Below are 27,994 nucleotides of genomic sequence, written 5' to 3' on the forward strand. Positions count from 1 at the left end.
CAAGGAGAAGAAAAGGTAAGCGGGCGTCCGGGCCGCCCGGGCCGCCGGGAGCGGACGAGGGCCACAGCTCCCCACCCGCCAGGAAGCCCAGGTGCTCGGCGTCTGAACGTCTCAAAGGGCCACAGCGACAATGACAGCTGACAAGGAGAAGAAAAGGTAAGCGGGCGTCCGGGCCGACCAGGGGGCCGGTCAGGGGCCGGTCCGAGGCCAGTGCCGGGCTGCGCTGGGCAGGCGCGACCGAGAGTGTTTGGGAGAAGAGTGCGGAGAGGTGTTCGGAACTCGAGGCTCGGTTTGGAGGGCTGTGAGGGGGAGAGCATGTGCCCGGTTTGGGGGCGCGGAGCAGCAGCTTTGCAGTGGAGACTTCTGTGGCTCGGAGGAGTCGGGGATCCGCGCGCGCAGCGAGGCCAGGAGGCCAAGGGAGATGGCCTGGAGGTAGGAGGTGCTTCCGCGGTGCCTTTGAAAATCTCCCAGCCACCCTGCACCAGATTACCGTGGCCACTGGCGCTTGGAAATGTTTGTGGGTGCATGTCCTCGACTTTCTCTGGTCTCTCATGTTGGGGCAGCATCCACGTCTCTATTTTTCTCTGGATTCCCGGGGTCCTTCCAAATGCGCTCCTACGCCCGCGCCGTGGCCCAAATGGGCAAGGGGGGCGGGAGGCGGAGAGCGGCTCAGGGACAGGATCCCACCGAAGAGCCAGGACCCTTCAGAGCGCCCCGCTGCCCGGCTCCACACCCCACCGGAGGTTGGAGAACCCACTTCCCTCGTGCCGCACCTTAACTCTGGGGAGAGTAGGTAGTGAGTGACCTGGATTGCCCTGCGGGGGCAGGTGGTTCGGTGTGTAGGGAGCGGACAGCAACACTGGACGTCCCTGGCAGGTCCGGGTGTCTGTCTCCTAAGAGGACAGGGAAGGGCAGCCACGATCTGCCAGCCTGCTCTCGCGAACCTCTCGGCACTGGGTGAGAGGCAACTCCAGCCAACTCTTGCTGCCCTCTCGCCCTCTCCCGGCCGCTCCCAGTCCAGCCGGGCCTGGCGCTACCCGAGCGAGGGTTCGAGCCCTCTGCGCGGCCGGGCAGAAGCAAGTAGGGCCTCATCTTCTGCATATGTGTGCGGCTCGCCGCCTGTCCCCTTTCTCCTCCTGTCTCCACCCCTGCGGCCCCAGTGGCCTGGAGCTTCCAGCCCCGCGCTCGGCGGCGGCTTGGCGAGGCTCTGCTGCGGGAAGCTGGAATCCAATGCGCGGCCGGCTGAACCGCCTGAGCCGCAGGAAACCAGCGGCAGGGCGGTAGTGAAGAGGTGCGAGGATGAGGAGGGCCCACCTGCGAAGGAAGGGAGGTGACTGGCCGGGAGGGCTCACTGCCGAGGTTGATTTGCTCTTGTTCCAACTTCCACTACGGGACTGGAGCCAGAAACCTTGTATCCTCCGGTCGAAAGCGGCGGTTCCCACCTCGGGGCACCGATAAGGATTTGATAAACGGGAGCGAATCGCGCCTGTCCTGGCTCGGCGCCCGGGCCCTTCATTGCGGGATCGCTAGGGGAGGGGACTGGGTCCTGCTCCCCTTTCCTGGCCGCAGTCCCCCCTTTCGCGTCACCGTCGCGCCCTCACACCCAAGACAAGTGAGGGAGCCTTGAGACTGCAGCCGGCACATCCCCAGGGCCCTCGGAGCCGTCCTGGGGTTCCGTGTCTTTTGAAGGCAGCAGAACAAGGAAAAGACTCTTAAGATTCCAGTGCGTTTTGTGAAAACCAGTTATAATACTAATAATGACTGAACCATCGAAAAGCAAAATTATAGACAGCTCCTCTGCAGGCGCTCTCGGGTCCGGAGCCGGCGAGGGAACTTGTGTATTTTACAACTGCGAAGCCTATCGGGAATGTGCCAATCGCCAAGGTGGGGCCTGATAGTAATCTTGACAAATGTGTGAAGTGTCAGCTCCTCCTGCGCGCCTTAGCGCCGGGTTTTGTGCAGTTTTGTACTGTATATACCGAGAAACTTGGGAGCAGGGGAAAAATGATTTCGACACACCTGGCTACAGTACCTGCTTCGTTAGCGGGCTGTTGGAGAGAGAGAAGGAGCAGGAATGGGAGCGGGAAGAACGTTGACTCCCAATTATTGGCGAAGGCGGCCCTTTAAGAACCACTGTCGGGACTGCCTGCAAAACGCCTTGGAAGCCGCTGTGTGAGCTGCGGCTCCGGGCTGGTGGCCACGCCAGGGTGTCCGCCCTCTTCGACCTGCCTGGATTTTTGTGCTGCAGAATGGCAGGGCAAACAGCGTGTCCTTCACCATCTAGAGCCCCTTAAGGGGCTGTCCAATTCCTGTTGGACTAACCATTTTGAGACTCATTTACTTTTCGTGCCTGGGTCTGTTTGCTGGCTACAGCTTCTTTAGCGACTAAGATGTAATTAAAATATGTGAACCAATGCATTGAAAGTTGGTGTTGTTATGTAAGTGGGTGCTGTAGCTTTCCTGAGTGCCTCACAAGGGCGATGTGACGGTGAGGGGGTTCTCGGCTGATGATTCTGCCCACTAGTTCTTACATTTTGTGTTTCTTTGGTTTAGCAGAGCAATTTCTTCCCCCAAATGCAATGTGGGCAGAACATTTGGAATATTCCTTCTAACAATGGCCCCTCAAAAAGTGGGCAGATGATTGTGTCCCAGAACGTTAACGCGTCGATAAATATGTTAATGTTTAATAATAAAAGAGTTTGCTTTCTAAACGGTAGTTGGCTGGCTGGCCTCGATAGTACCAGTTTTGGTGGTAGTGGGCATTTGCGATGACATCACAAATGTCAGAAACTGAAGCCTGGTGGGTGGGGGTACTGCACTTTCACCTTTTTGTGCATGCATCTATTAGGAATGCCCACGTCCTTTCACTGGGAAAAAATGTGGAAATTCTGGGGTGCATGGCGTTTGGGGAGTGGTTCAGGCAAATGTAAATGAGATCGTTGGATAATCAGGGATCAAAGTCCCGTCCCAAAGCCAGACCTAGGTCCAGACACCTCCCCGGAGTGCCTCTACAGTAGTGCTCAGTACAGGTCTAGCATGGAAGGGGAATTGGAGACACCTGGATCAGAAGTTTTCAAGCTCTCTCCCCTCTTTCTGACAGCTGGACTTAGTTGTTCCTCTCCTAAAATCAAATCAAACTCCATCATTATTCCAACTCTGAAGGGAAAAAATATTGTTGGACAATTTCTCTCAATTTAAACATATATTTTAAATAAATATTCCCTCAACACTTGATATGTTTCCATTGTATTACGAGTAGTGCAGGATGATACAGAATTGATGTAACACATTGTTGGCTTGAGTATTTAAGTTTTAATTCATACAGCTTTCATGAAGTTCAAAAGAATGCCATCATTTCAAGTTTTTTCAGTGGTGCTTATAGGGAGCCTAGAAATATTTTATAAGAGACCATGGAAACCATCTAGTCAGACTTTTCTCTTTCTGAATAAGGAGACTGATGCCCAGAGAGGTTAAAAGACTTCTCCAGTCATAAGGAAAATTAGTGCTGATAAGAGTCAGGGCTGGTAGTGGTGGCTTACGCCGGTAATCCCAGTACTTTGGGAGGCCGAGGTGGCGGATCACCTGAGGTCAGGAGTTCAAGGCCAGCCTGGTCAACATGGTGAAACCCCATCTCTATTAAAAACACACAAAAAATTAACTGGGTGTGGTGGTGGGTGCCTGTAATCCCAGCTACTCTGGAGGCTGAGGCAGGAGAATTGCTTGAACCCAGGAGGCGGAGGCTGCAGTGAGCTGAGATACCACTGCACTCCAGCCTGGGCAACAGAGTGAAATTCTGTCTGAAAGAAAAAAAAAAAGTCAGAATCCTGGTTTATTACTTTCAATTAAGTATGTATGTTCCTATTGTTCACAGGAGAGTACCCCAGCCCAGAAATATCTCTAGATAGTGAGGATGATTTCCAAAGGAGTGCTCTCCCCATCACAACTCTCAAACCACTGAACCTTATAGAAAGGAGATTTGCTTTTCTAGATAATTAATCAACACCTTTAGGCTGCAGTAGAAGTGATTCTGTTTGCTTCTTGCGGAAAAAAAAAAAAGAAGAAGCAGAGTTGGAATTGATGCTGTTCCCAGTGTCTGTAAACTTTGGAAAGTATGAATTCACTGTTTTAGTTAGAAAAAATCTACTTGTATAGGTAGACCTCATTAAACAAAACCAATGCAAGGACCACTCCCAGTGGAGCACATTGCTGTGGGAGGTAGAGAACATTCAAGCAGCTGCTAGATTGATTTTCATACTGGGTGAGATGGCATTTTCACTAGGAGTGAAAACCATGAGACTAAGTTTAATTTACTTAGAATGTCCCTCTTCCTTTCTCTGTCTGCGTGTGTGTGTGTGCGCGCGCGTGGGAGGGGGTGATTCTCAACTTTCTAGGAATGTATTAAGTGCAGTGTTTAGAAATGGAAGGAACCAATTAGATAATTCTCAGTGCTCCAGGATTTTAGGCTCACACATTTGAAAATACTTGCTGTCATTAATTGTCTTGAGATTTAGGCTTTTCCACTTTTCAGGAAATCTATCTAGTAGTTTTTTGGGGGTTTTGTTTTGTTTTCCCTGGTTCTGCCCTATGCCAACCTGCTAGTTTCCCTTTTCATTTTAGCCTGATGAATATTCCCGTTTGCTTTCAGTACTGACCATTGCTGGTAGTTCATAACAGGTCTTTTACCAATATTGTCAAGTTAGCAATATTGGCTCCTGGGGCCCTAGTACACTATGTTTCCACCGCCCTCCCCACCAATACCATGCTGCCTGTTCACATGATGTACACCAGCTCTGATACTCTCCCTAAGATATAATCCATAAGACAACAAACTTGTATTGAACACCTACTCCTAATCTGGCTAAAATGCTGAAGAGAATACTAAAAAATAGGGGATATGGTCCTGGTTATCAAGTTGCTTAGTCTGATTAGAAAAAAAAAAAAAAGGAGATACAAGGAAGCTTAAGTGAAAATATAAGGGGTTGGGCGCCGTGGCTCATGCCTGTAATCCCAGCACTTTGAGAGGCCGAGGCAGGCGGATCACGAGGTCAGGAGTTTGAGACCAGCCTGGCCAATATGGTGAAACCCCATCTCTACTAAAAATATAAAAAATTAGCCAGGCGTGGTGGCACGTGCCTGTAGTCCCAGCTACTCGAGAGGCTGAGGCAGGAGAATTGCCTGAACCCAGGAGGCAGAGGTTGCAATGAGCCAAGATCACACCACTGCACTCCAGCGTGGGTGACAGAGCAAGACAACGAAAGAAAGAAAGAGAGAGAGAGAGAGAGAGAAAGAATATAAAGAGCTGACAGCCTACATGCTTTTCTGTAGAAATCTATTATTTTGAAGCAAAAGATAAGCTCTGAGTAGCATTTCAGGTAATAACCACCCCCCCGCCCCCCCACACACATAAGCACACACAATTATTTAAGAGTATTATATGTATTTAGAGGTGGAGAAATTTGTTCCTAGTGTCCCTGGAACCACACAGGGTAGGTGCTGACCACCAGCTTAAAGACTGGCTCAGAAGGAAGGTCAAATGGGAGAAGGCAGTGTTTGGGGGATAATGAGAAGAAAGAAAACACACAGGGCTCCCTGTGATGTATTCCTTTTCGTGTACTTCGACCCCATACACAGAAAGGCCCCTGAATTGGAATGTTTCCTGTTCTTTACACACTTGCTTTGGGTGGGGACATGGAGAGGGAGCTGGCGGGGGTCCACAGATGACATGGGTAGTAATTTCTGTTCCCCCGAGAATATCAGTGGAGACAGCTATGACTCCAGGAAGGCCAAGAAGGCAGAGGGAGCTTCTTAACCAGGCTTTGTGAATGGGTTTCAGAGGCTGGCGTGTACATCTCTGAAACTGTGTGCAAGGCATTGTGTATAGAAGCAACTTGTTCTGAAGGAAGTCTGTTCAGCCCTCAGTAGCCTTTCGAAGGTTCTAGGCTAGGGAAAAGGCAAGCCCTTGCTCTCCAATGCCTGATTTGGTGACTGCCTTATGTTTCAGAATCTTTCTATTCAGATCCCAGGCAGTTCTTGTGTTTCACTGCCATTGCCGCTCCCTGTGGTGGAGAACGGGGAGGAGGATGGTGTATCTAGTAAAGGTTCTGAGGTGCCGCTTAATCTTCCCTGTCCCTGGCTGGCGTGTCTGTCCACCTACATGTCTGCCCTCAGTCTTGGAAGGACGGGAAGCTGAGTGCCCTGCACAGGGTAAATACTAGTATGATTCATTTTGTTAATGCTTCTGAAAAATGACTGTGAAAACAAATTTATTCTCAAATATTCCATCATCCTCAAACAGTTATTTGGAGGACCTTCATGTACTAGGAATGTATGTGTTCTTAATAGAAATTATATTTTGCAGCTGGGTGCGGTGGCTCACATCTGTAATCCCGGCACTTTGGGAGGCCAGGGCGGGCGGATCACGAGGTCAGGAGATCGAGACCATCCTGGCTAACACGGTGAAACCCTGTCTCTACTAAAAATACAAAAAATTAGCTGGGCGTGGTGGTGGGCACCTGTAGTCCCAGCTACTTGGGAGGCTGAGGCAGGAGAATGGCGTGAACCCGGGAGGCGGAGGTTGCAAGTGAGCCGAGATCACGCCACTGCGCTCCAGCCTGGGTGACGCGAAACTCTGTCTTAAAAAGAAAAAAAGAAAGAAATTGTATTTTGCATCAGGACAAAACAAAAAACTGACAGTCTTATTTGTGCCAGTGCCGTCCTCAGAACTTTATGTGGATTAATAATCCTGTGAGATAAGCCCTGTTATTATCCCCACTTCATTGATGGGAAAGCTGAAGTCTAGAAAGGTTAACTGCCCAAGGTCATATAGGTAGCATGGGCAGAGCTGCATTCAATCTGAGTAAAGGAGGTCCCCAGAGTCTATACTCTCAATGGGTGTTCCATATATCCTTCCCTTACTGAAGATATCTATAAAGTATGTAATACCGCTTCTGACTCACAATAAGTGCTCTATAAATGATAACTGCCTTTGTTGTTTTCCTTATAATTATTATAATTACTTTTGTTTTTGTGATTTATCACTTGCATCAAACCTCACAAGCAGATAGGGATGGAAGATCTGAAAGGCCAACATGGAACTCCTGGAATTTCTTATTTTTCATGGGTTTTCCTAGACCCTGACAGGAGGTGGTTCTCTCCTGCCCCAAGAAGTTCAAAGCTTTCCACCTCCCACCCTTCGCTGGTGGCAAGACTTCAATAATTACTTCAGCCTTCGGACTCCATTGTGCAGGAGAACCTGTTAGAAGCTCTTCCTCTGTGGCTTCTGAAGAACCATCAAGATGCACAGGACTTCCTGTGGCTCTTTTGATCCTTTTGAAATTGCGAGCACAGGAAGGAAAGAATGGATAGGGGGATAAAAAATAGCTGTGATTGTTGTGATAATAGCATGTTGCATTTCTATAGAGCCCTTTCGCTGATGAGTCCTGAGCCTTCACAGCCATCACACTGTTGGCCTCTGCACTGTGAACCTAGAGGGTACCTTGAGTTTTTCCAGTGCTGTCAAACAGAATTGCATTGACACATACCTTAACCAAGAGAGAAGCGAGCCGTGTTGGCAACTGTGCGTCACAGTCCATGTGGTGGTCATCCATGGGGTGCCCCTAACAGCATCTGTAATTTTCAAGTACATGTGGGGTGTAATTTGGTGACCGTTGTCTGTTCCCACTGTTGGAAGCCACAGAACTGATCTGATGAAAGCATATAGTGAAGAAGAGTGGCGAGACCCTTTGTGAGATCCCTGGAGCTGAAGAGTGGAATGGACAAGAATGTTATCCTCTTCTAAGTGACCTTGCTTTTTCTAATTTCTTAAGAAATACCTGTTTGCTTGACTGCCTTAGGCTGTTTGCAGGGGCCACTTGTACGTCAGCAAAACTCTTACTAGATGACATCACTGCCAGAAGTTCCACGTTTCCAGGAGGTACATTTCCCACTGCCCCCACCCCCCCGAACTTGGAAAGATTCCTCAGTTTTAAAGTTGTAAGTAATTTCCATGCCAGACAATGATCCTGTGAACAGACCCTTTTCTCATGTGGAAAAATATTTCAGAAAGGGTGTCTTGTCAATGAGAAAAATGACCCCATTAAAACACGTTTATTTGCCATGTACTCATCTGACATTTTCTGAATTCTACAAAGCCATGGACTTGGATTGTTAGAAGTGTCTTATACACCCCTAGTGACTTCTTGAACTGTCCCCCCCATCCCCAGCCATGGAACTCTCCAATTAAAAAAAACTAAGAGATAAGTGGTAGCAATCATAACAAATTAGTGATTTTATGTGGTTAGGCTGTGTAATCAAACACATGGTCAGGAAAGTGGGTCCAGTATGTTGTACTCTTGATTGTGGTGCTGAAGGTAACCCCCAATGCCCTGTAGGCTGCCCCCAGAAGCAGGGGGTACAGCCAATAGTATTCTTACAAGTTAATCAATTCTGTAACAGCTTTAGTTGAGTTTTTTGGTCTCATTTTTAGTCCAAGGTACCCTGATGTTGGCTTGTGACTATGGGGAGTCAATGGCTTGTTATGAATAAGAGGCACATGAGCTGAATCTGAGAAAGTTCAGAAGCATTTTATACGTTGTTTAAAATACATCTGTTAAAGTATATGATTATTTTTTGGTAATCACTTAAATCATTGTGCTGTGTGTCTACCCAGGCAGTATTTATCTGTCTCTCCATGTTGTATTAGTATAGTGTTAAAAAAATACACATATTTTACTCTCGATAAAAACTTTGCATACTGTCACTACTTTGTATAAGGTTTTTCCTGACTGCCTCTGGGTAGGGGGCAGGGAGCAAGAAGACCATCATTCTTTCCTTCCTTTATATTTGGGAAATGGAGGTGCTGAGAGAAACAAGCCACACTGTCTGAAGTAAAACCTACAAGTGGACCTGGGTGTCCATGGTGAGGGAAGGCCCATATGTACCACGTTGGGCTCCAGTTACAAGGTAATGAGCCATGAGCACAAAAGGGTGACTCAAAATTCAATGCCAACCATTCTCATTACTAATGAGTAATTACAGCAAATATTTACAGGCCTCCTTCCTACCTTTACGACTTCCTGTTACTGAAGCACTTTGGAGTATTGAGAAAGATTGTCCTGGAAAAATACGTCACACACAGTTGCAGGAAAGAGTGCCTTTAAGCACACAGAAAAAATCGGTTACTTGGCTTTGTTTATGAATTCCACACAGAAACAACAGAAAATTGTGCCTTTTGAGGGACTGCATGAGAATCCTTTCTTCTGCATTTCAAGATAAGATTTAAAAAATCACATATATCAAATATATGGGGAAATGAGACACAATGTTTTAAGAGCGTGTCTAGAAATAATAGGACCGTGCAAGTTAGTACAGTAAAATTTGGGATCAAAGCACGGGTCATTTGATAAACTCTCTTTTATGAACGTTACCTCTACAATATTTTTCTAAATGAAAACAATCATGCTTAATAGAATTAATCAGGATGGGAGCTAGAAGCATATAATTCACTTTACACAGATTGGAGTCAATCCTCATAATGCCCCTTTCCTGTATATTTAGTTAAAAAAGCACTCCAGTGAGATTGCTTTCGCAGTAAGTTTCTGCAAACCACTGTACCCTTGTATTTCTCTCCTGTGTTTCCAAGAGTTCTCAGATGCTATTTTCGAATGGCAGCGTTCACTCCAGTGCTGGCTGAGGTCGACGAAGCTAATTTTGGTGCCTTGGTGCCCAGGGTGAAGGGAGAGAGAAGTCCTCTGCAGAGCTAAAAGGACTCTCTGGGGCCTGGGTTTGGAGCAGTGTGGTGGTGTTGGACACACCACATTTCACCTTTAGAACCTTTATTTGTGTGCTTGCACAACAAATGTTTACCCAGATATTAAGATAAGGAAAGTATGAAGGTCACATTTCACTGGTGACAAGAGAGCTTCTATAAATGTAACCATATTGTGCGGCAGGAGTCTGTCTTTTATTCTGTACCTGGGACTTAGGGGGAGTTATTGGTGGGTGGGGCATGGGAGTTGAGGCTCTTCTTGGTTTTTTGGCTTTCCTGCCATCACTCTGTTTGTCTTGCCTCAGCTGACGTGTCCCTCCCATTTGGTGAGGGCCTTTGTCATGGCCAAGACGTCTAAGGAAACCCTAGTCTGTGTGGCTGGGCACTGTGTGGTCCCCTGACTCCCTAGAGTCTTCCGGACTTCCATGGAAATTAGTGCCCCCGTGCATTTCCCTGCTAACTGACTGGAAGGCACCCTGGCTGCTGAGATGCCCTCCTAGTGCCCCAGAGGAGGTCCGCGTGGTGCTGATCCTGCAGCTGTTTTGGGCCTCCTCAGCAGGATTGTCCTGTCCTCGGAGCACGGAGAATCCTGAGTGGGACAGGGGTTTCTTTTGTGGATTTGGGTGTTTCTCTTAGGGATCTCCAAAGACTAGCTAGACACTCAGGGCCTCAGTGAAAACATGGGTCCTTGGTCTAGTTTTCTTCCCAAGGGCAGCCACCATGGCAGTGGGAGTTCACCTTGCTGACTACAAGGGACCCCACCCCACCTCTATCGCCCATTCACCATCATTCACTGTGCCTCCTAAGTTCCTAATACACAAGCCTCCTCCCACAGCCTCAAAGGCATTGCTTCCGTACCCATTCCCACTTCTGTTCCCTCACACTAGCTCCTCCATTTGGATGCTTTCCCCCTCTCTTCCTATTCCAATAGCTCCGACTTTTCTATTGTGAGCCCAGGCTTCCCGAAATCTTGCACAAAATCACTAAGGGAACGTAGAAATTTCCACAGTGGCACTCCCACTCCCTGCATTACTAGCTTCTGGTTGTTTGCCAAAAAGCCCGCTTATATTTCCGTGTTATCTAATGACACTTTATTTGTTTTTGCCTTTCTAACAATATAGCATGTTCCTGAAGGCCAAGGATGTCTGATTTTCTGATGTGCCCTAATACCTTACTTTTTTTTTTGGCTCTGAAATCGTGCTTAGTTTTTTTTAAAAAAAATAATAGAATTGCTTTGTTCATGCCCCTTGGGTTACTTGGAAAGCTTGCCTCTTGTGCTCTGCTTTCTTCATTTATGTAGATTTGACCCCTTTACTTATTTCCCTTTAAAAAGAAAGAAAAAGGAAAAGAAAAAATTGGGGGGACCACAGTCAGGTCTTATTGATACATAACTTTATATCAGATGCAAACATCAGGCTAGTATTATATTAGTTCTTCACTTCAAGAATGCCTTATACACTAAGGTGAGTACAGCCAAACAAAATACTCCAGCTTAATCTCAAAGTTAAAAGCAAGATGGGGAAGTTGTGCAAGAGGGCACTAGCTCTCAGTTCAGAGATCATCTTCCCTGGGAAGCCTTCCCTGATTAACTGCACATTGGTTACCCCTGTGTTTGTATATGGTCTTCAGTCTGTGTTTTGTTATTTGTATGAGGCTTTTACAACTTGCTTTTGAAGGCTGGGGGTGGCATATGTCCCTGATCACCACTTAAGTGGTAAGCCCTTCAAGAGCAAGGACCCAGTCATTTTTTCCTGTTATTTTTTTCCCCACAGAAGTCAGAATAGAGGTCTCTTTAGGTGCTCAGTAATTATTTGTAGACTGAGTAATTCTGTGTCAGGAACTTTGGGAGTTTGGTGTAGAGAACTGGAAGCACAGGTAGACACTTTGCTCACATCAACCTAACTTATCCTCATTGGTTATCCACCATGCGTATAGGAGGGTTTGTGGGGATCATCACTGTGTGTAGACATTTATAGGTTTCTCCCAAATTCAGGTGCTACGCTGTACAGGGTGAGGTTACAAAGAGGCGTTAGATGGACCCTGAACTCAGGATGTCCTAAAATGATTTGTTTAAGCAATATAAGATGGTTTATGTTAATGGATGTCCAAGCTCTGGCTTTACAATGTTGCCATCTTGTTAGGAAGTCAAAACCAACTCAGATAAAACATTGAGCAAACAATGGAAGATTGATAGTAATAAAGTGAGAGTAAGGGTAAATAGATCTTGTGTGCTGGGAATAGTTAGGGAAGTGATTAGTGGAGATTACAGAGAGGTTTCCTGGAGGAGCATGAAGATCTAGGTCTGTCTTGAAGATAAGGTAGAATATGGATAGGCAGATGAGTATCGGGCATTCCATTTGAGGTGAATTGCATAAGTAAAACGAGGAGGCAGGAATAAACAGAGTGTGCAGGCCAGGACTGGTGAGCCAGTTCCTTCCAAAGCTGGATCTGGAGCTCTGTTAGCAGAAACGAGATGAGGACCAGGCCTGGGCTGGCATTGGGAAGTTTAGGGGCAGGCCTTCCTGAGTCATGTTGTGATGGAATCTTTGGGTTGCCTTGGGGCCATGGGAGCAGCGCATGCCTCTTCTGGCACATGAGAAGCTGCTCAGGACATCTCCATTAGCCCTCCAACCAGAAGCCTGGCTCTAGTGTGAGCACCAAGTGGGTGGCTGGAGGAGGCCATGATTTGTCTTCTATAATATTGACCTCAAAACCTCCCCTGCTAGCCCTTAGTAAATCAGTCATGTGTGAATGTGCCCAAATCAGTCCGATATATGTTTCTTTTTGGCCTGTACCACTTCTCAGGGTAATAAATGCCATGTCTGAGTCTCCTAGTCTATGGAGTGGGAGCTGGAAGAGGACTGCTTGCTGTATCCTAAAATAGCAGTGACCCTCATCCCCATGTTCTCTTTCTGACGGTAAAACCTTTGTCCCTCTCATTATTTGATGAGGCTCTCATTCTTTTCTCATTCTGGATTCTAGGTTTTTGAGTCTAACCATTATGGAAAGATAGAACAGTCCCTTCAACATCCCACTATTTGTAGGGCATGAAACAGCCAAATCCAAGTCAGACCATCCCTTTTATGAGTTTCTACCAATAACTGTTAATTGCACACCCTGTACAGAGCACTGTGACCAAGTTGTTCCTTGACCTTCTCCTTTCCTAGTGTTGGTCACAACATTCCCTAAAGTCCTAACTCAAGTTCTTGGGATGATACCGCCAGAAGAGGGAAAAAAGGAGCTGTCTTCCTAAAGTCACCTGGGTAGAGCAGCTGGGGGTTTTTCCCTTCTTGAGCAGGTGTAACCTTTTCCCTGGAGGAATTTAGAAGCACTTAAAGTCACAGCTGAACAATGTGGGCCTAGGCCTTGGCCAGAGATCCCAAATCACTAGAGAAGATTCCATTCCAGGGACCAGTAGAGGCCAGCCGGTCTCATCCAAGTCACTTTAGCTCACTCTGTCCACTGGTACTTCGAGGGAGGCCATATAACTCCTGAGTACTTTTGGCTTGGAATTTAACCTCACAATGACAACTGCATGTTTGGTCTTTTTTTTTTTTTTTTTGGCAGGGGGGGTAGGGAGTCTTACTCTGTTGCCCAGGCTGGAGTGCAGTGGCGCGATCTTGGCTCACTGCAATCTCCACCTCCTGGGTTCACGCCATTCTCCTGCCTCAGCCTCCCCAGAAGCTGGGACTACAGGTGCCTGCCACCATGCCTGGCTAATTTTTTGTATTTTTAGTAGAGACAGGATTTCACTGTTTTAACCAGAATGGTCTCGATCTCCTGACCTCGTGATCTGCCTGCCTTGGCCTCCCAAAGTGCTGGGATTACAGGCGTGAGCCACCGCGCCTGGCATGTTTGGCCTCTTATTCCTTTTCTGTCCCTCTAGTAATAAATGCCTGTAGAACTGGGAAACTGCTGCCTGGTCCAGGCAGGATTGGTTGGTTCAATCACCTACTCCACAGTCACCCTCTGCTCATTGCCTACTCTGTGCAGGCTGCTGAGCCTCAGGTCTGAGAGCAGGGAAGGGCCCTCTGCAGTTAGGTGGAAAGGAGCCTGGACTGTCAGAACCAGGACCTGCAGTCCTTTCCTGCACTGGAGCACAGTGCAGCCCAAACTAAGGGAACTAGTCTCAAGAATCTCCTAAGAACTCCCCTAGGCCAGAAAGTGTTGTTTACCCAAATCTTGCCATGGCTAGAAATTTGAGTCTAGCCCGGCGCGATGGCTCACGCCTGTAATTCCAGCACTTTGGGAGGCCGAGGCGGGCAGATCCCAAGGTCAGGAGTTCGAGACCATCCTGGCTAACATGGTGAAATTCCGTCTCTACTAAAAATACAAAAAAAAACTAGCTGGGCGTGGTGGTGGGCGCCTGTAGTCCCAGCTACTTGGGAGGCTGAGATAGGAGAATGGCGTGAACCCGGGAGCAGAGGTTGCAGTGAGCTGAGATCGTACCACTGCACTCCAGCTTGGGGGACAGAGCGAGACTCCGTCTCAAAAAAAAAAAAAAAAAAAAGAAAGAAATTTGAGTCTAGCATCTACTTTCTCACAGCTCCAGGTGGACCTCCAGAAGGAAAAGGAAGATGTCCTACCAAGCTAACCTGTGACTAGATCTCTGTTAGAGTGTGAAACCTATGAACATATCCATGTCTATTCCGTTGTGTTCATTTCCTTTTCTCTTCCTTTTTAAAGTAAAACATCCTTTTGAAAAGTTCCAATGTTGCCTTTGCTGAACTCCTAGGAAGTACTTTTCCCCACCTTGGCTAGTGAGATGTTGAGACACGGGCACACCTGAGGGTGGTGTGGTCACTGTGGCCGTCAGCCAGCCCAAGGCCTTGGGAAAGCCTGGTGAGCAGAAAACCTAGGCAGAAAGGAGTCTGGGTGACTGAGCATTGATTCCTTTGTTCCTGAGCCATCTCTTTTGAGCACATTTGAAACCATTTTCCATACCCAAATCAACATAAGCCTGGTGATTCCAGGCCACCTGTATCTCCTTGTATGGCTCCAAATATTACCAGGGCAATGACGACAACTTAATTCTTCTTGAGTTAGATCTTCAGGGCCAAGGCAGAGTACATGTTTATTTTGGAGAGAGACAAACTTTCACCCACTTGAATTTCTTTGCCTCCAAAATTAGCGTTGGGATGACCACAGGGTTCTGTGTTTCTTGGCTTTTATCTTGCCAAATGGATTGTAAATGCTCCCGAGTCACCTTCTCTCTTTTTGTGTCCCTGGCAAAGCCTACCTCCACATGGGGTTCAGAGGAGCTCTCAAGTCTCTAGGAGTTCGAAAGACTTTTCTAGATCTTTCTATGATGTGTGTGACCTAGGACAGGTAATTTAACCTTTCTTTAACCCCTTTCTAAATGGGGTTAGACATATTTGCTGCTTTCTCAGAGTACTATTATGAGTTTGAAATGAGCTAGAGTTTCATAAAACCATGCATTTTTAAAGTCTATTATATTTTAAAAATCACTTTTGCAACTATTATCTCAATAGAACTTTGAAAAGTATAAAGGGCAGACCTTCAAGGCATCATTATTAACAAGCACAGCAATATAATCATTAGGTACATTATTGCCTGTTGATGTGATTTGGCTGCAGTTGGAAAGGAGCCTTAGGAAAAGCTAGGAGACTCTTGCTCTCAGGCCTTTAAATTTCTTACCTGGCTGGGATTTTCAGAATTATTAGTTTTTGCTAACAATGATTTTTGGCTATAAGTTCTATTTTTGCCCATACCCTGAGATGTGAGGAAATCTGATTATACCAAGAGACCAAGGACACTTCCAGGATTCTGGATAAAGGGTCTGACCAGTTATGCCCCTTTCCACATCTGACCCGTTTTTCCCTCCCCTGTGGAGATGGAGATGGTTTGTGCCAGATGTGATTCTGTCAAGAATGGGAATATCCCCCCTTCAACTCAGCACACCCAAATCTCTAAACCTAAAGAGCTACGTCTGTACCATGTCTGCTCAGGTCCTACTTGTTGCTTTGCATCTTATGAGCAAGACCTAATTGTGGGCTCCCAAAGAAAGCAGATGACTTGCCCACGGTCTTTAAGAGGTCAGACAGCTACTAGCCAATAGAGAAATAGAGTGAATGCTGACACCTAAAAGACACCTTGACCTTCTAGTGTTTCTAACAGTGGAAAAAAGGCTTTGAGTGCAAACGTCTGGCTGTGCTACATACTGACCATGAGATGTGACAGGCCACTCAGCTCTGGCCTCTGATCCTTCATCTGTAACATCTCTGATGCCCCTAATGCCTAAGCTTGCTCATCCCTCAGCCCCACCCATGAGGCTGGCCAGCTGACTTCGGCCTTCAGGTCTCAGCTTAAATATCACCTCCCTAGGGAAGCATTTTCTCAACTCTTTTAGTTAACCTCCCTCCTGTTTTGTTTTGTTTTGTTTTAACAGCATTTCCCACATGTTATTTATTTATTTATTTATTTATTTTGAGACAGTGTCTCACTCTGTCACCAGGCTGGAGTGCAATGGCGGAATCTCAGCTCACTGCAACCTCCACCTCCCAGGTTCAAGCGATTCTCCCACCTCAGCTTCCTGAGTAGCTGAGATTACAGGCGTACACCACCATGCCATATTTGTATTTTTAGTAGAGATGGGGTTTCACCATGTTGGCCAGGCTGGTCTTGAATTCTGACCTCAGGTGATCTGCCCACCTCGGCCTCCCAAAGTGCTGGGATTACAGGCGTGAGCCATAGTGACCAGCCCCACATGTCGTAATTGATTTGCTTATTATCTATCACCTTTGCTGCCCCCTAGTTTGTAAGCTTCATGAAGGCAGGGACCGCGCATTACATGCTTACTGCCATATCCTCTGGGTTTGGGGCGGTGCCTGCACACAGGAGGTGCTTCTTAAATGTTTGTTAAGTGAAATAATCTGGGGTTGTTGGGTCTTTGTCTTCAACATTATTATTTCTTTTCTTTTTTTTTTTAGACGGAGTCTTGCTCTGTCACCCAGGCTGGAGTGCAGTGGCACAATCTCGGCTCACTGCAAGCTCCGCCTCCCGGGTTCACGCCATTCTCCTGCCTCAGCCTCCCGAGAAGCTGGGACTATAGGCGCCCGCCACCACGTCCAGCTAATTTTTTTTGTATTTTTTAGTACAGACGGGGTTTCACCGTGTTAGCCAAGATGGTCTCGATCTCCTGACCTCGTGATCCGCCCGTCTCGGCCTCCCAAAGTGCTGGGATTACAGGCTTGAGCCACTGCGCCTGGCCTATTATTTCTTATATTTGTTCAGTGCTCTTTTTTTTTTTCAAAGCTCTTTATATAGATTGAAGCTTTTGTCATTTTTTTGTCAAATAGATGAAACAACTGAGGCACAAAAATGTGATCACAAAACCAGAGAGTGGCAGTGCCTACCTGAACAGCTCCCAGACCCAGACTCTTTCCACAGACCCCTGCTGTCTCTCTTGGCACCTTCTTTTTCTGTTGTGGTGATGTTATTGTTTGTCTTATTTGGCAGTGTTTACACCAGAGGAGTAGAGGCCATTGTGTGTTGGTGGCGTCTGGAAATACACAACATAGTCCCAGGAGAATGCCACTGTCAGTTCTTACCACAATTAGCAATTATCAGGCGAGGGGCAGTGATTGGGTGGGTGTCACTCTCTACATGGCTGGCTCTGCATGTTGAAACGCCACTGCCTGCCCCTCCACAGATGCCAAAGGGATTGGGGGTCCTAGGACTACAGCTCCATTTCTACCCAGCCCTGGCTATCTGTCCACTCAGATCTAGGTCCTTTCTGTTCAGGAAAACATCCTATTTGCATATCTATTCCTGTGGCCTGCTAGTCAGCAAAGGCAAGTGCTAACCAGCTGGATGATATCTCTGGGCCTCAGTTTCCCCATCTTCCAAATGGATTAGTACATGGGAACCAGTCAAAATTGGCTCAGAGATCCCCAGTAGGGTTCCAGCTCCATTGTGAAGTAAATTTCAAGTGGAGCCTGGTCCTGACTCCTGTTTTCACATGCTCCCTTAGAGGAAAGGAGGGTGGATGATTAAAGATAATTGGTGGGAGGTTGTAGGAAGGAACTCCCCGTTCTCCAAGAGGAGGTTCTGTTGTAGAGGGGGAGAGACTTGGAAGTCACTGTTGGGCATGGCCCAGCCCACTTCCATGACAGCAGCAGGACCATCACCCTCAAGAAGGAGGTGGGCTAGGGTATGAGAAGCTGGGCTGCCCAGTGGTTTCTACAAAAAGGGAGAGTTGTGCTTGCAGGAGGGGTAGTGTCTCCATCTCCCGATGCCAGGGAGAAGGAGGCAGGCTGCTGGGGGGATGGCGAGCACCCTCAACTAGGTCACACTGCACTCCCTCTGTGCCTCAGTTTCTACTTCTGTTAGATTGTTGATATGATCTCTGCCCTGCCAGTTGGATTGGGGCTTCCAAAATATCAACTACTGCAAAAGAAGAGGTTGTGGCCGCTGTGACTCACGTACACGTACATGAACGTATCTGAAGTTTTCAGCGCTGATACTGATGTGAGCCACCCCCTGCAGGCAAGCCGGAGGAACTGTGTCCCTCACTCTGAGACAGTGAGAGAGGCCTGAACTGGAAAGCTGGTGGCCATGAGAGGAGCAGGTTTGAAAATCACTGAATGAAGTCATGTTGTACAGAGGGGGCGGGGGTGCATACTGTGGGACGGAGGTGAGTCACAGTGCGTAAGTGTCGGGGAGTCACCTTGAACTTGGGCCAGAAGAGTAGAAATATTGAGACTTGGGTTTATCTGCCTCACATCAGGTACATCAAGTTCTGGATGGCTGCCCACTGGCCAGAGACATGAGGTGGACGGCTCCCTTTTGCTGCCCTGGGAAGGCTTTCTGCTGGCTTCGGCCCCACTGAGCAAAGTCTGCTTGTTCACTGGAGTTCACACAGACTCCTTGCCAGGCCTGCCCAGAATCCTGTCTCCTCTGACTTCCTGTGCTCTTGCATAATATTTCCTTGCTCCTTGAATGGCTGGCCCCAGTGCAGGAGCAGCTCACTCACACTGCTGGACCGAGGGCAGGATGTAGAGGGAGGACAGGGATCTGCAAACGTCACCCAGGGGTGCTCTGGGCTCTGAGGGTAGAGGGCAAGAGGGGCAGAGCCCCCTCAAATTCTTTGGAAGATTATAGCACAAGGGGAGTTAGGGAGGCTCTGGGACCATGTGCACACACATCCATCTCCATGAATTGTCTCTCCTGTAAAATTATTTTTAAAGTTGCTATGTTGTTTTCTTCTGATTATTAAAAATACACATGTTGCCCATAAAAAGCCATAGTAAAAGAAGGCATGGAGATAAAAATAAAAATCACCAAAATTCCACCACCCAGAGATAACCACTGTTAACTCTTTGGTGAACATACTTTTGTCTGTATCATGAATATTGATATATAATTATAGAATACAGGCATACTTCTAAGATATTATAGGTTTGTTCCAGGCCACTACAGTAAAGTGAGTATCACAATAAAATGAGTCACATGATTTTTTTTGTTTCCTCGTGCATATGAAAGTTATGTTTATATTTTAGCATTATGTCTAAAAAAATGTATGTACCTTTTTTTTTTTTTTTTGAGACAGTTTCACTCTGTTGCACAGGCTGGAGTACAGTGGGGCAGTCCTGGCTCACTGCAACTTCCACCTCCTGGGTTCAAGCGATTCTGGTGCCTCAGCACCCCTGAGTAGCTGGGATTACAGGCATGTGCTACCACACCCGACTAATTTTTGTATTTTTAGTAGAGATGGGGTTTTGCCATGTTGGCCAGACTGGTCTTGAACTCCTGACCTCAAGTGATCTACCTGCCTCAGCCTCCCAAAGTTTTGGGATTACAGGCACGAGCCACCGCACCTGGCCAACAATATCTATACCTTAATTTAAAAATATTTTATTGCTAAAAGAAATGCGAACAATCATCTGAGCCTTCAGTGAGTCATAATCTTACTGGGAGAGAGGTTCTTGCCTCCATGTCGGTGGCTGCAGAACTGATTAGTGTGATGGTTGCTGAAGGCTGGGGTGGCTGTGGCAATTCCTTAAAATAAGACAGGAATGAAGTTTTTTACATTAATGGAGTCGTCTTTTCATGAAAGACTCTGCAGCATGTGATGCTGTCTGATAGCATTTTACCCACAGTAAAACTTCCTTCAAAATTGGTGTCAGTCCTCTCAAACCCTGCCACTGCTTTATCAATTTAGTGGATGTAATATTCTAAGTCCTTTGTTGTCGTTTCCACAGTGTTCACACCATCTTTACCAGGAGCAAATTCCATCTTGAGAAGCCACTTTTCTTTGCTCATCTGTAAGAAGGTCTGACTCATCTGTTCAAGTTTTATCATGAGGCTGCAACAGTTCAGTCACATCTTCAGGCTCCACTTCTAGTTTTCTTGCTATTTCTTCCACATCTGCAGTTACTTCCTCCACTAAAGTCTTGCACCCCTCAAAATCATCCATGAGGCTTGGAATTAACTTCTTCCAGACTCCTGTTAATGCTGATATTTTGACATCCTCCCACAAATTACAAGTGTTGTTAATGGTATCTAGAATGGTGAACTCTTTCTGGATGGCTTTCAATTTACTTTGCCCAGATTCATCTAGGAATCACTATCTATGGCAGCTGTAGCCTCACAACATTTCTTGACTAAGACTTGGAAGTCAGAATTACTCCTTGATCCATAGGCTTCAGAATGGATCTTGTGTTAGCAGGCATGCAAACAACATTAATTTTGTACATCTCCATCAGGGCTCTTGAGTAACTAGAAGTATTGACAGCAAGCACATACACATATGTGCTGTCATCCAGGTTTTGTTGTACCACTGATAGAGCACCAATGAAGTAGATTTGGCATAATTTTTAAGAACCCTAGGATTTACAGAATGGTAAATGATAAGTGGCTTCAGCTTAAAGTCACCAGCTGCATTAGTCCCTAGTAAGAAAGTCAGCCTGTCCTTTGAAACTAGGGATTGGTTTCTTCCCTCTTGCAGTGAAAGTCCTAGATGGCATGTTCATCCAGCATAAGGCTCTTTCATCTACACTGAAAATCTGTTTAGTGTAGCCACCTTCATCGATGATCTTAGCTAGATCTTCTAAATAACTGGCTGCCGCTTACATATCAGCACTTGCTCTTTCACCTTGCATTTTTATATTATGGAGATGTCTTCTTTCCTTAAATGTAACGAACCAACCTCTGCTAGCTTCATACTTTTTTTTTTCTTTTTTGAGACAGCATCTCGCTGTGTCACCCAGGCTGGAGTGCAGTGGCTTTATCTCGGCTCACTGCAAGCTCCGCCTCCCGGGTTCACACCATTCTCCTGCCTCAGCCGCCCGAGTAGCTGGGACTACAGATGCCTGCCACCATACCTGGCTAATTTTTTTGTATTTTTAGTAGAGACAGGGTTTCACTGTGTTAGCCAGGATGGTCTTGATCTCCTGACCTCGTGATCTGCCCGCCTCGGCCTCCCAAAGTGCTGGGATTACAGGTGTGAGCCACTGCGCCCGGCCACTTCATACTTTTCTTATGCAGCTTCCTTACCTTGCTCAGCCTTCATAGAATTGAAGAGAGTTAGGGCCTTGCTCTGGATTAGACTTTGGCTTAGGGGAATATTATGCCTGGTTTGATCTTCTCACTAAGCTTAATCATTCCTTAACTTTTGATTTAAAGTGAGAGATGTGTGACTCTTCCTTTCATTCGAACACATAGAGCCCATTGTAGAGTTATTAAAATTGGTCTAATTTCAATATTGTTGTGTCTCAGGGAATAGGAAGGATGGGGAGGTGGTGGGGAGACACACACACGCGCACACACACACACACACAGTCAATCACTGGACCAGTCAGAACACACACAACATTTACTGAGTAAGATCACTGTCTTATATGGGTGCAGTTTATGATGCCTAAAAACAATGACAGTGGTAACATCAGAGATCACTGATCACAGATCGTCATCATAATGGCTATAATAATGAAAGTTTGAAATATTGCAAGAATAACCAAAATGTGACGCGGAGATATGAAGTGAGCACATACTATTGGAAAAATGGCATGGATAAACTTGCCTGACAAACCTTCAATTTGTAAAAAGTGCAATATCTGCAAAGTGCAATAAAGTAAGGCATAATAAAATGAGGCATGCCTATGTTTCTTAACCACTTAACATGTATAAAACTCTGCTACCATTTTTATCAAGTTCCCATCTTTTTGTGTTGCTGAGAAAGTTTTTGAGTGTTATACCCTAACCTCTTCTTTCCCATAAGCTCTGTGGTTTTTATTTTTGCATAGTGTAGTGATTTTTAGAAGCTCATATGCCATGTTGTAGCAGAACTACTTGTAAATTCACATGACATGTCTCCCCTAAATTCACCATTAATTATTAGTTATTAATGTTATTAATTGTGAAACACAATAAAATGAGGTATGCCTGCATTATGTTATATGCTATTGTGAAATGCATTTTTTATATAGCAATATATCAGAACTATCTCTTGCTACTAAGTTACAAAGATTTAATACATAGTTGTATTAAGTTCCACTTACAGAGGTATCATAGTGAAACTCTTATTCATTGTCCAGGCTCAGAAAACAAGCTGTAACCAGCCCAACATTATTTTCAAACCTGAAAAGCAGCATCTTTTCTATATTTCTGACTAATGTGTTACCTGAAAAGTGGCATCTTTTCTATATTTCTGACCAGTGTGTTAGCTATGGTACCCCAGAAATAGCTACAAAATAAAAGGTTAAGTGCCATGTAGGCCTTTCTCTAGACTTAGAATAATTCACTTGATTACATAGGAAGAGGCTGCAATGATGACAGCTTCCAGGGCTGGGCCAGACCTTATTCTGGGTAAAATGATCCTCCAGTGTGGCCCATATATGTATTGCTTTGAGCCAGGAGCTGCTAGCTGGGAGAACAAGTTTTTCTTCAGTGGTGTTCCTGTGACCAAGATTTCAAATAAGCTCCATTTTTAATTTTAATTAGTTATTGTCCTCCTGAAATTTTATGACACAATCTGTATCTTTAAAAAGGCACTCTCTCTTCTTTATACAATTGTTTCCATGATATTGAAAACTTTAAAGAAAGTATCATTCAGATTTGCTGACAGTTGGAAGATTATTTTAAAAACCCAACTAGTTTAGCTGAAAAAGGTGCTATCAGTGTTTCTATCTCATCCTTGGAAATGGTATATTTTTAAGGGTTGTGATTAGCTTTTTCTCCTCCATTGCTGATCGTGGTTGGAAGTGTGGCATAGATTTACAATAAACTTTGATATTCTGGTGATTCCTCTTCATTTTGGAGCCAGGTGTCTGTGGCATTTGCTTATTTTCTTTGATTCATTTTTAAACTGAATTGAATGTTTGATTTAATCAGAAGTTATAGTATGAGGCTGGGGATGATCGCTTGTGGCTGGGAATTGCTTGTAAAGTTTACTGTTTAGTCAAGACAAATCGTTTCCTAAGCTCTCTTTTTCAGAATTTTTTGTCTCTGTGGGAAAGCATGATAATGCCAGTCAGTTTAAACATATTTAAGAGTTCCCAGGCATCTTTTAAAACAAAAATTTGCAACAAAATTTGGCGACAGCAGAATGCGAGGATTTTGCCTCATTTTGTTTATAGTTGTCTGCTCTTCAGGCAAATGACTTATTACAACAATTTGAATAATTATAGTCTCTCCTTCAATTTATTCACCCTGGACTCCTTTTTCTAGAATTACTGGCCAGACTCTTATTACATCAAATTCCTTGACTCTGTATTCCCGAGGAATGAGGATGGGAGTAGGAGTACAAGTTAAAGAGAGGAACTAATTGTTGCCTGCTTTTCAAAATTTTCGGTGTGCAGACATTTGTTGATTTTGTAATTCCTCCCTTAGTTGGTCATTACCTGATTCTGGTGGGGTCCTTGCCATGTGTGCACATTTGGGGAGTGCAAAGGGACAGTAAGACTGAATTGGTCCTGAGAATTGTTGAACGGGACTTTGTTGAAATGGCTACTTCTGTACAATGCACATGGAGCAGCTGTTGGCATAGCAACTCCTACGTGGAAAAGTGCACGCCGCTTGCAGATGACTTTTGCAGTACTCAGTGTTAATTTGATAAATGGCTTTTCTAATAGTAGTTTGTGGGCTAATGGAAAGATCGAAGCAAACCTTCATTAATGGAAAGGAGAATAGGGATTTTGAAGCCACTGGATGAACACACTGGACAGCCAGAGCTAAATCTCCATTTTCAGCTGTGTCTCTCTTTTTCACAGCAGATATGCTTGGAGTGTGGCAGATGAAAGTACATTAAGAAAACTGTCTGCCCGTGCCATTATCATCTTAGATTTCAAGCAGGGAAAGGTTTTGGAGTCTTTTCTATTCAAGATACTTACTTCATGTGAGAGTTTAGTTTAAGAGTACTGTAGAAGCTTTGCATTGTGTTGCTGTTTTTCTTTGCTGGTAGTAGTGGGGTTAAGGTGGTTAAATCTTCTTTTTTTATTGTGGTAAAATATACCTAACAAAATTTTTTTTACCATTTTAACTATTTCTAAATATGCGATTCAATGGCATTAAGTCTATTCACATTGTTGGGCTACAATCACCACTGGTCATCTCAATAACTTTTTCATCATCTCAAATGGAAACTCTGTACTCATTAAATAATAACTCTTTATTCTTCCCCACATGCTCGAGTCCCCGATAACCACTATTCTACCTTCTCCATGAATATGACTATTCCAAGTAGACTGTATATATAGACATATAAAATATTTGTCCTTTTATGTCTGGCTTATTTCACTTAGCATAATGTTTTCAAGGTTCATCCAAGTTACAACATGTATTCGAAATTTTATTTCTTTTTAAGGCTGAATATCCTATTGTGTGTAGACACTATATTTTGTTTATCTTGTCTTCTGTCAAGGGACATTTGAGTTGTTTCCACCTTTGGGTGTTGTGAATCATGGTGAACATGGTGTACAATTTGAGTCCCTATTTTCAGTTTTTTTGGGTGTAGACCTAGAAGTGGAATTTCTGGATCATATGGTAATTCTGTGTTTATTTTTTTTCAGAAACTGCTGTACCGTCTTCCATAGCAGCCATAGCATTGTACATTTGCATGAGCAGTGCATAAGAGTTCCAGTGTCTTCATTTCCCTGCTAACACTTGTTGTTTTCTGTTTTTTTTTTGTTTTGTTTTGTTTTGTTTTTTTAAGATATCAGCCATCCTAGTGGGTGTGAAGTGGTATCTCATTGTGGCTCTGATTTGCATTTTCCTAATGATTAGTGACTTGTCTTTATAAACATATTGCCTGTTTTCCCCGGCACCGTCTTTATAAACATATTGCCTGTTTTCCCCGGCACCCCCACAACAGCCTGAGCAGGAATGGAAATCACTGCCCCGTTGTTTATACCTGTGAGGCAAACAAAGACTGTATCAACATCATGATATTTGGGAGAGAAGGGTGTCAGGGAGAGAAGGATGGAGGCACCATAAGTTTATTGTATATAATACCTGGTATATAGGATATAGTACAGGCACATCAGTAGACCTATTTTCAGTTCGTCCTGTGGAGCATGTGAAACTATTTTAAATAGAGGCCTTTGGGACTTAAGTAACTTCAACTCTCTGAATGAGGTTTAAGGCAAGCTTGCTGTGGGCTGGATCTGAATCCTTCCTCATTTGGGTGATGTATAGGTACCCTTCCCTGAAATTCTTCCCTGAGAATAATTATTGTTGTCAGCTGCTACAGAATCCTGGGCCCACTCCTTCTTCTTGAGGGAGGAAATCTCCCAGACATCTTGCCAAGCATTTGCTTAAGTCTTTGAACCACCGCACTAGCTAATTTCTCCACCTGAAACAATACACAAACCCCTTCTCTTCCCCACCCGCTAGGTTCTTATGCTGGCAGCTCATATTTTTACAAGAAAAAGAGGTTAGAATGTATTGAGCACCTGCTATAAGCCAGGCTTTGCTAGTCACTGTGTGGCAGATGACTACATCAGTCATGACTGATAAAACATAACTTCTATCCTTGTAAGTACTACAGGACTTATTTGTGACTCTTTACAACAGGGGTTCCAAACCTTAGTGTGCATCAGAACTGCCTGGGGCTTATTAAAACTCAGACTGCTGGACCTCATCCCCAGAATTTCTTACTCAGCCCCCAGGTCTGAGGTGGGGCCTGAGAGTGTGCATTTCTAACAAGTTCCTAGATGATGCTGATGTTGCTCATCCCTGGACCACACTTTGAGAACCACTGCTTTCCACCAAGCCTGTGAAATAGATACTATTCCCATTTATAGATGAGGAGCTGAGATGTAGAGAGGCCAAATGACTTGCCTCAGGTCTTGCAGACAGAGCCAGAGCCCAGATTTGAAGCTGAGAGGCCTCACTCCAAAGCTTCTGCTGTTTCCATTATATCGGGGATGGCAAATGCATAGATACCACTTGTGCTTCCCTCACCCAGTCCACCCCCAAAACAGGCAATATTAATCAGTTACAGCACCTCTGAGCCCAGAGGTGTCTTCGGAATATTTCACACACTGCTCCTGATAGCCAAACCTACCTGTCAGTGGGAGCTGAAGTTTGCAATTTCTGTACTAACCTGTATGGCCTTTCTAAAATGGAGACATTACCAAGGAATCAATTTATTAACAGCTGAAAACAAACCTTGCGTGAAAACAAGTGTGAAAACAAACCTCCAGTCTTATCTGCCTCGGAAGGAAGTGGGTGGCAGACTGTGGGCTCTGTGAAGCACAGCACTCCCAAATTGTATGGCAACCTCATGGATCATAACTAGAGTCTACAGTCAGCACACAGGCAACACGGGGCCGTTACCCTTGAAAAGTTGAAAAATCTAGACGAAGTTAATGAGGAGACTTTTTAAAGCTGCTATATTTTGTCTAATTCATATATGCTACATTTTATTCTAAAAAGTTATTCTACTATTTGGTGCTAAGTTTGGTGATGGATATAAAATAGTGCTCAATAAACAGTTGTTAAGAAAGGTAAAATAAAGTAGGTGCCAGAGGCAACTGTGTCCACAGCTGATGAGGTCTTTTAACAAATGGATGGAAGAAATAAACAAGACTGAATAGGGAATAACACCTTGAATTTAGAGAGCCTCTCTGAGTCCCAAAGTCATCCACAGATTGATGTCTTGCTTCTCTTCTTATGGCATAAGAGACTGGTAAAAAACTGACCAAACTCATCAAGAGAGTAAGACTTTTCTTTCCTCTGAAAGTTGTGAATTGTATCAGATATTGCAACTATTATGCCCCTATGTCACTTGCTCATCTGTTTTACACAGGGAAGTCAAAACAGAATTTTACAAAGATACACATGAGTAATCGAAGGAAACTGACCATATCGGGTGTGATTCTCCTGTCTTCTGAAATAACCCACCATGATCTTTCGCGTGTTTCTGCCAGCCCATACAATGTCTGGTCTCACCACCAACAACAAATATTTAGTCTATGGTTACTGTGTATACAGGGCAACCTCTTGTCTCATTTGCTGTTTGTGCAGCTTAAAAGCAAGGGCAGGATGAATTATGGGGTTTTTGTTTGTTTTTGAGATGGAGCCTCGCTCTGTCACCCAGGCTGGAGTGCAGTGGTGCAATCTTGGCTCACTGCAAGCTCCACCTCCTGTGTTCACACCATTCTCCTGCCTCAGCCTCCCGAGTAGCTGGGACTACAGGCACCTGCCACCACGCCTGGCTAATTTTTTTATATTTTCAGTAGAGACAGAGTTTCACCATGTTAGCCAGGATAGTCTTGATCTCCTGACCTCATGATCCACCCACCTCGGCCTCCCAAAGTGCTAGGATTACAGGCGTGAGCCACCACACCCAGCCCAAATTATGTTTTTATATGTCTCGCGCACCCCACAGTTCTTAGCAAGGCCCATGGGCAGTAGATGCCCAATAAATATTTATCATCTGAAACTACAAATCTTGCTTGTGAAAATACAAAGCATAGGTGCATGCTGGAGGTAGGGAACAGTAACCCTGAGAACAGACTGGTTTAAGGCCATCTCTGGCCAAACCAAGACACAGTTAGAGGGAGCATTTATGTCCCCGTTTGGCTGTGATATGCCATATAGACTGGGGCAAGACTGTGGCAGCCTGGCCAGGTTGAAAATGCTCATCCTCGAGCTGCCCCTAGATGCCAAACTTTTTCCACCTAAGTTTTCAAGGCACGTATTAAAAGCAGTTACGTAAGTGGGAAACTAACTGCACCTTGTAAAAGGCTTAACAGGAGAGACAGA

General features: G+C 45.2%; 1 protein-coding gene across 1 annotated transcript in view; it reads left to right on the forward strand.

The window, feature by feature from the left end:
- Nucleotides 1–26: 26 nt before the first annotated feature.
- EPAS1 (endothelial PAS domain protein 1) overlaps nt 27–27,994 on the forward strand; it is a 90,573-nt gene continuing 62,605 nt past the window's right edge. Inside the window, exon 1 of the mRNA XM_011965748.1 lies at nt 27–156. Coding sequence (XP_011821138.1) covers nt 131–156 — 26 coding nt within the window. The 5' untranslated portion in view covers nt 27–130. The remainder of the gene's footprint in view (nt 157–27,994) is intronic.

The sequence above is a fragment of the Mandrillus leucophaeus genome, unplaced genomic scaffold (assembly GCF_000951045.1).
Source record: "Mandrillus leucophaeus isolate KB7577 unplaced genomic scaffold, Mleu.le_1.0 Scaffold736, whole genome shotgun sequence".
NCBI lineage: Eukaryota > Metazoa > Chordata > Mammalia > Primates > Cercopithecidae > Mandrillus > Mandrillus leucophaeus.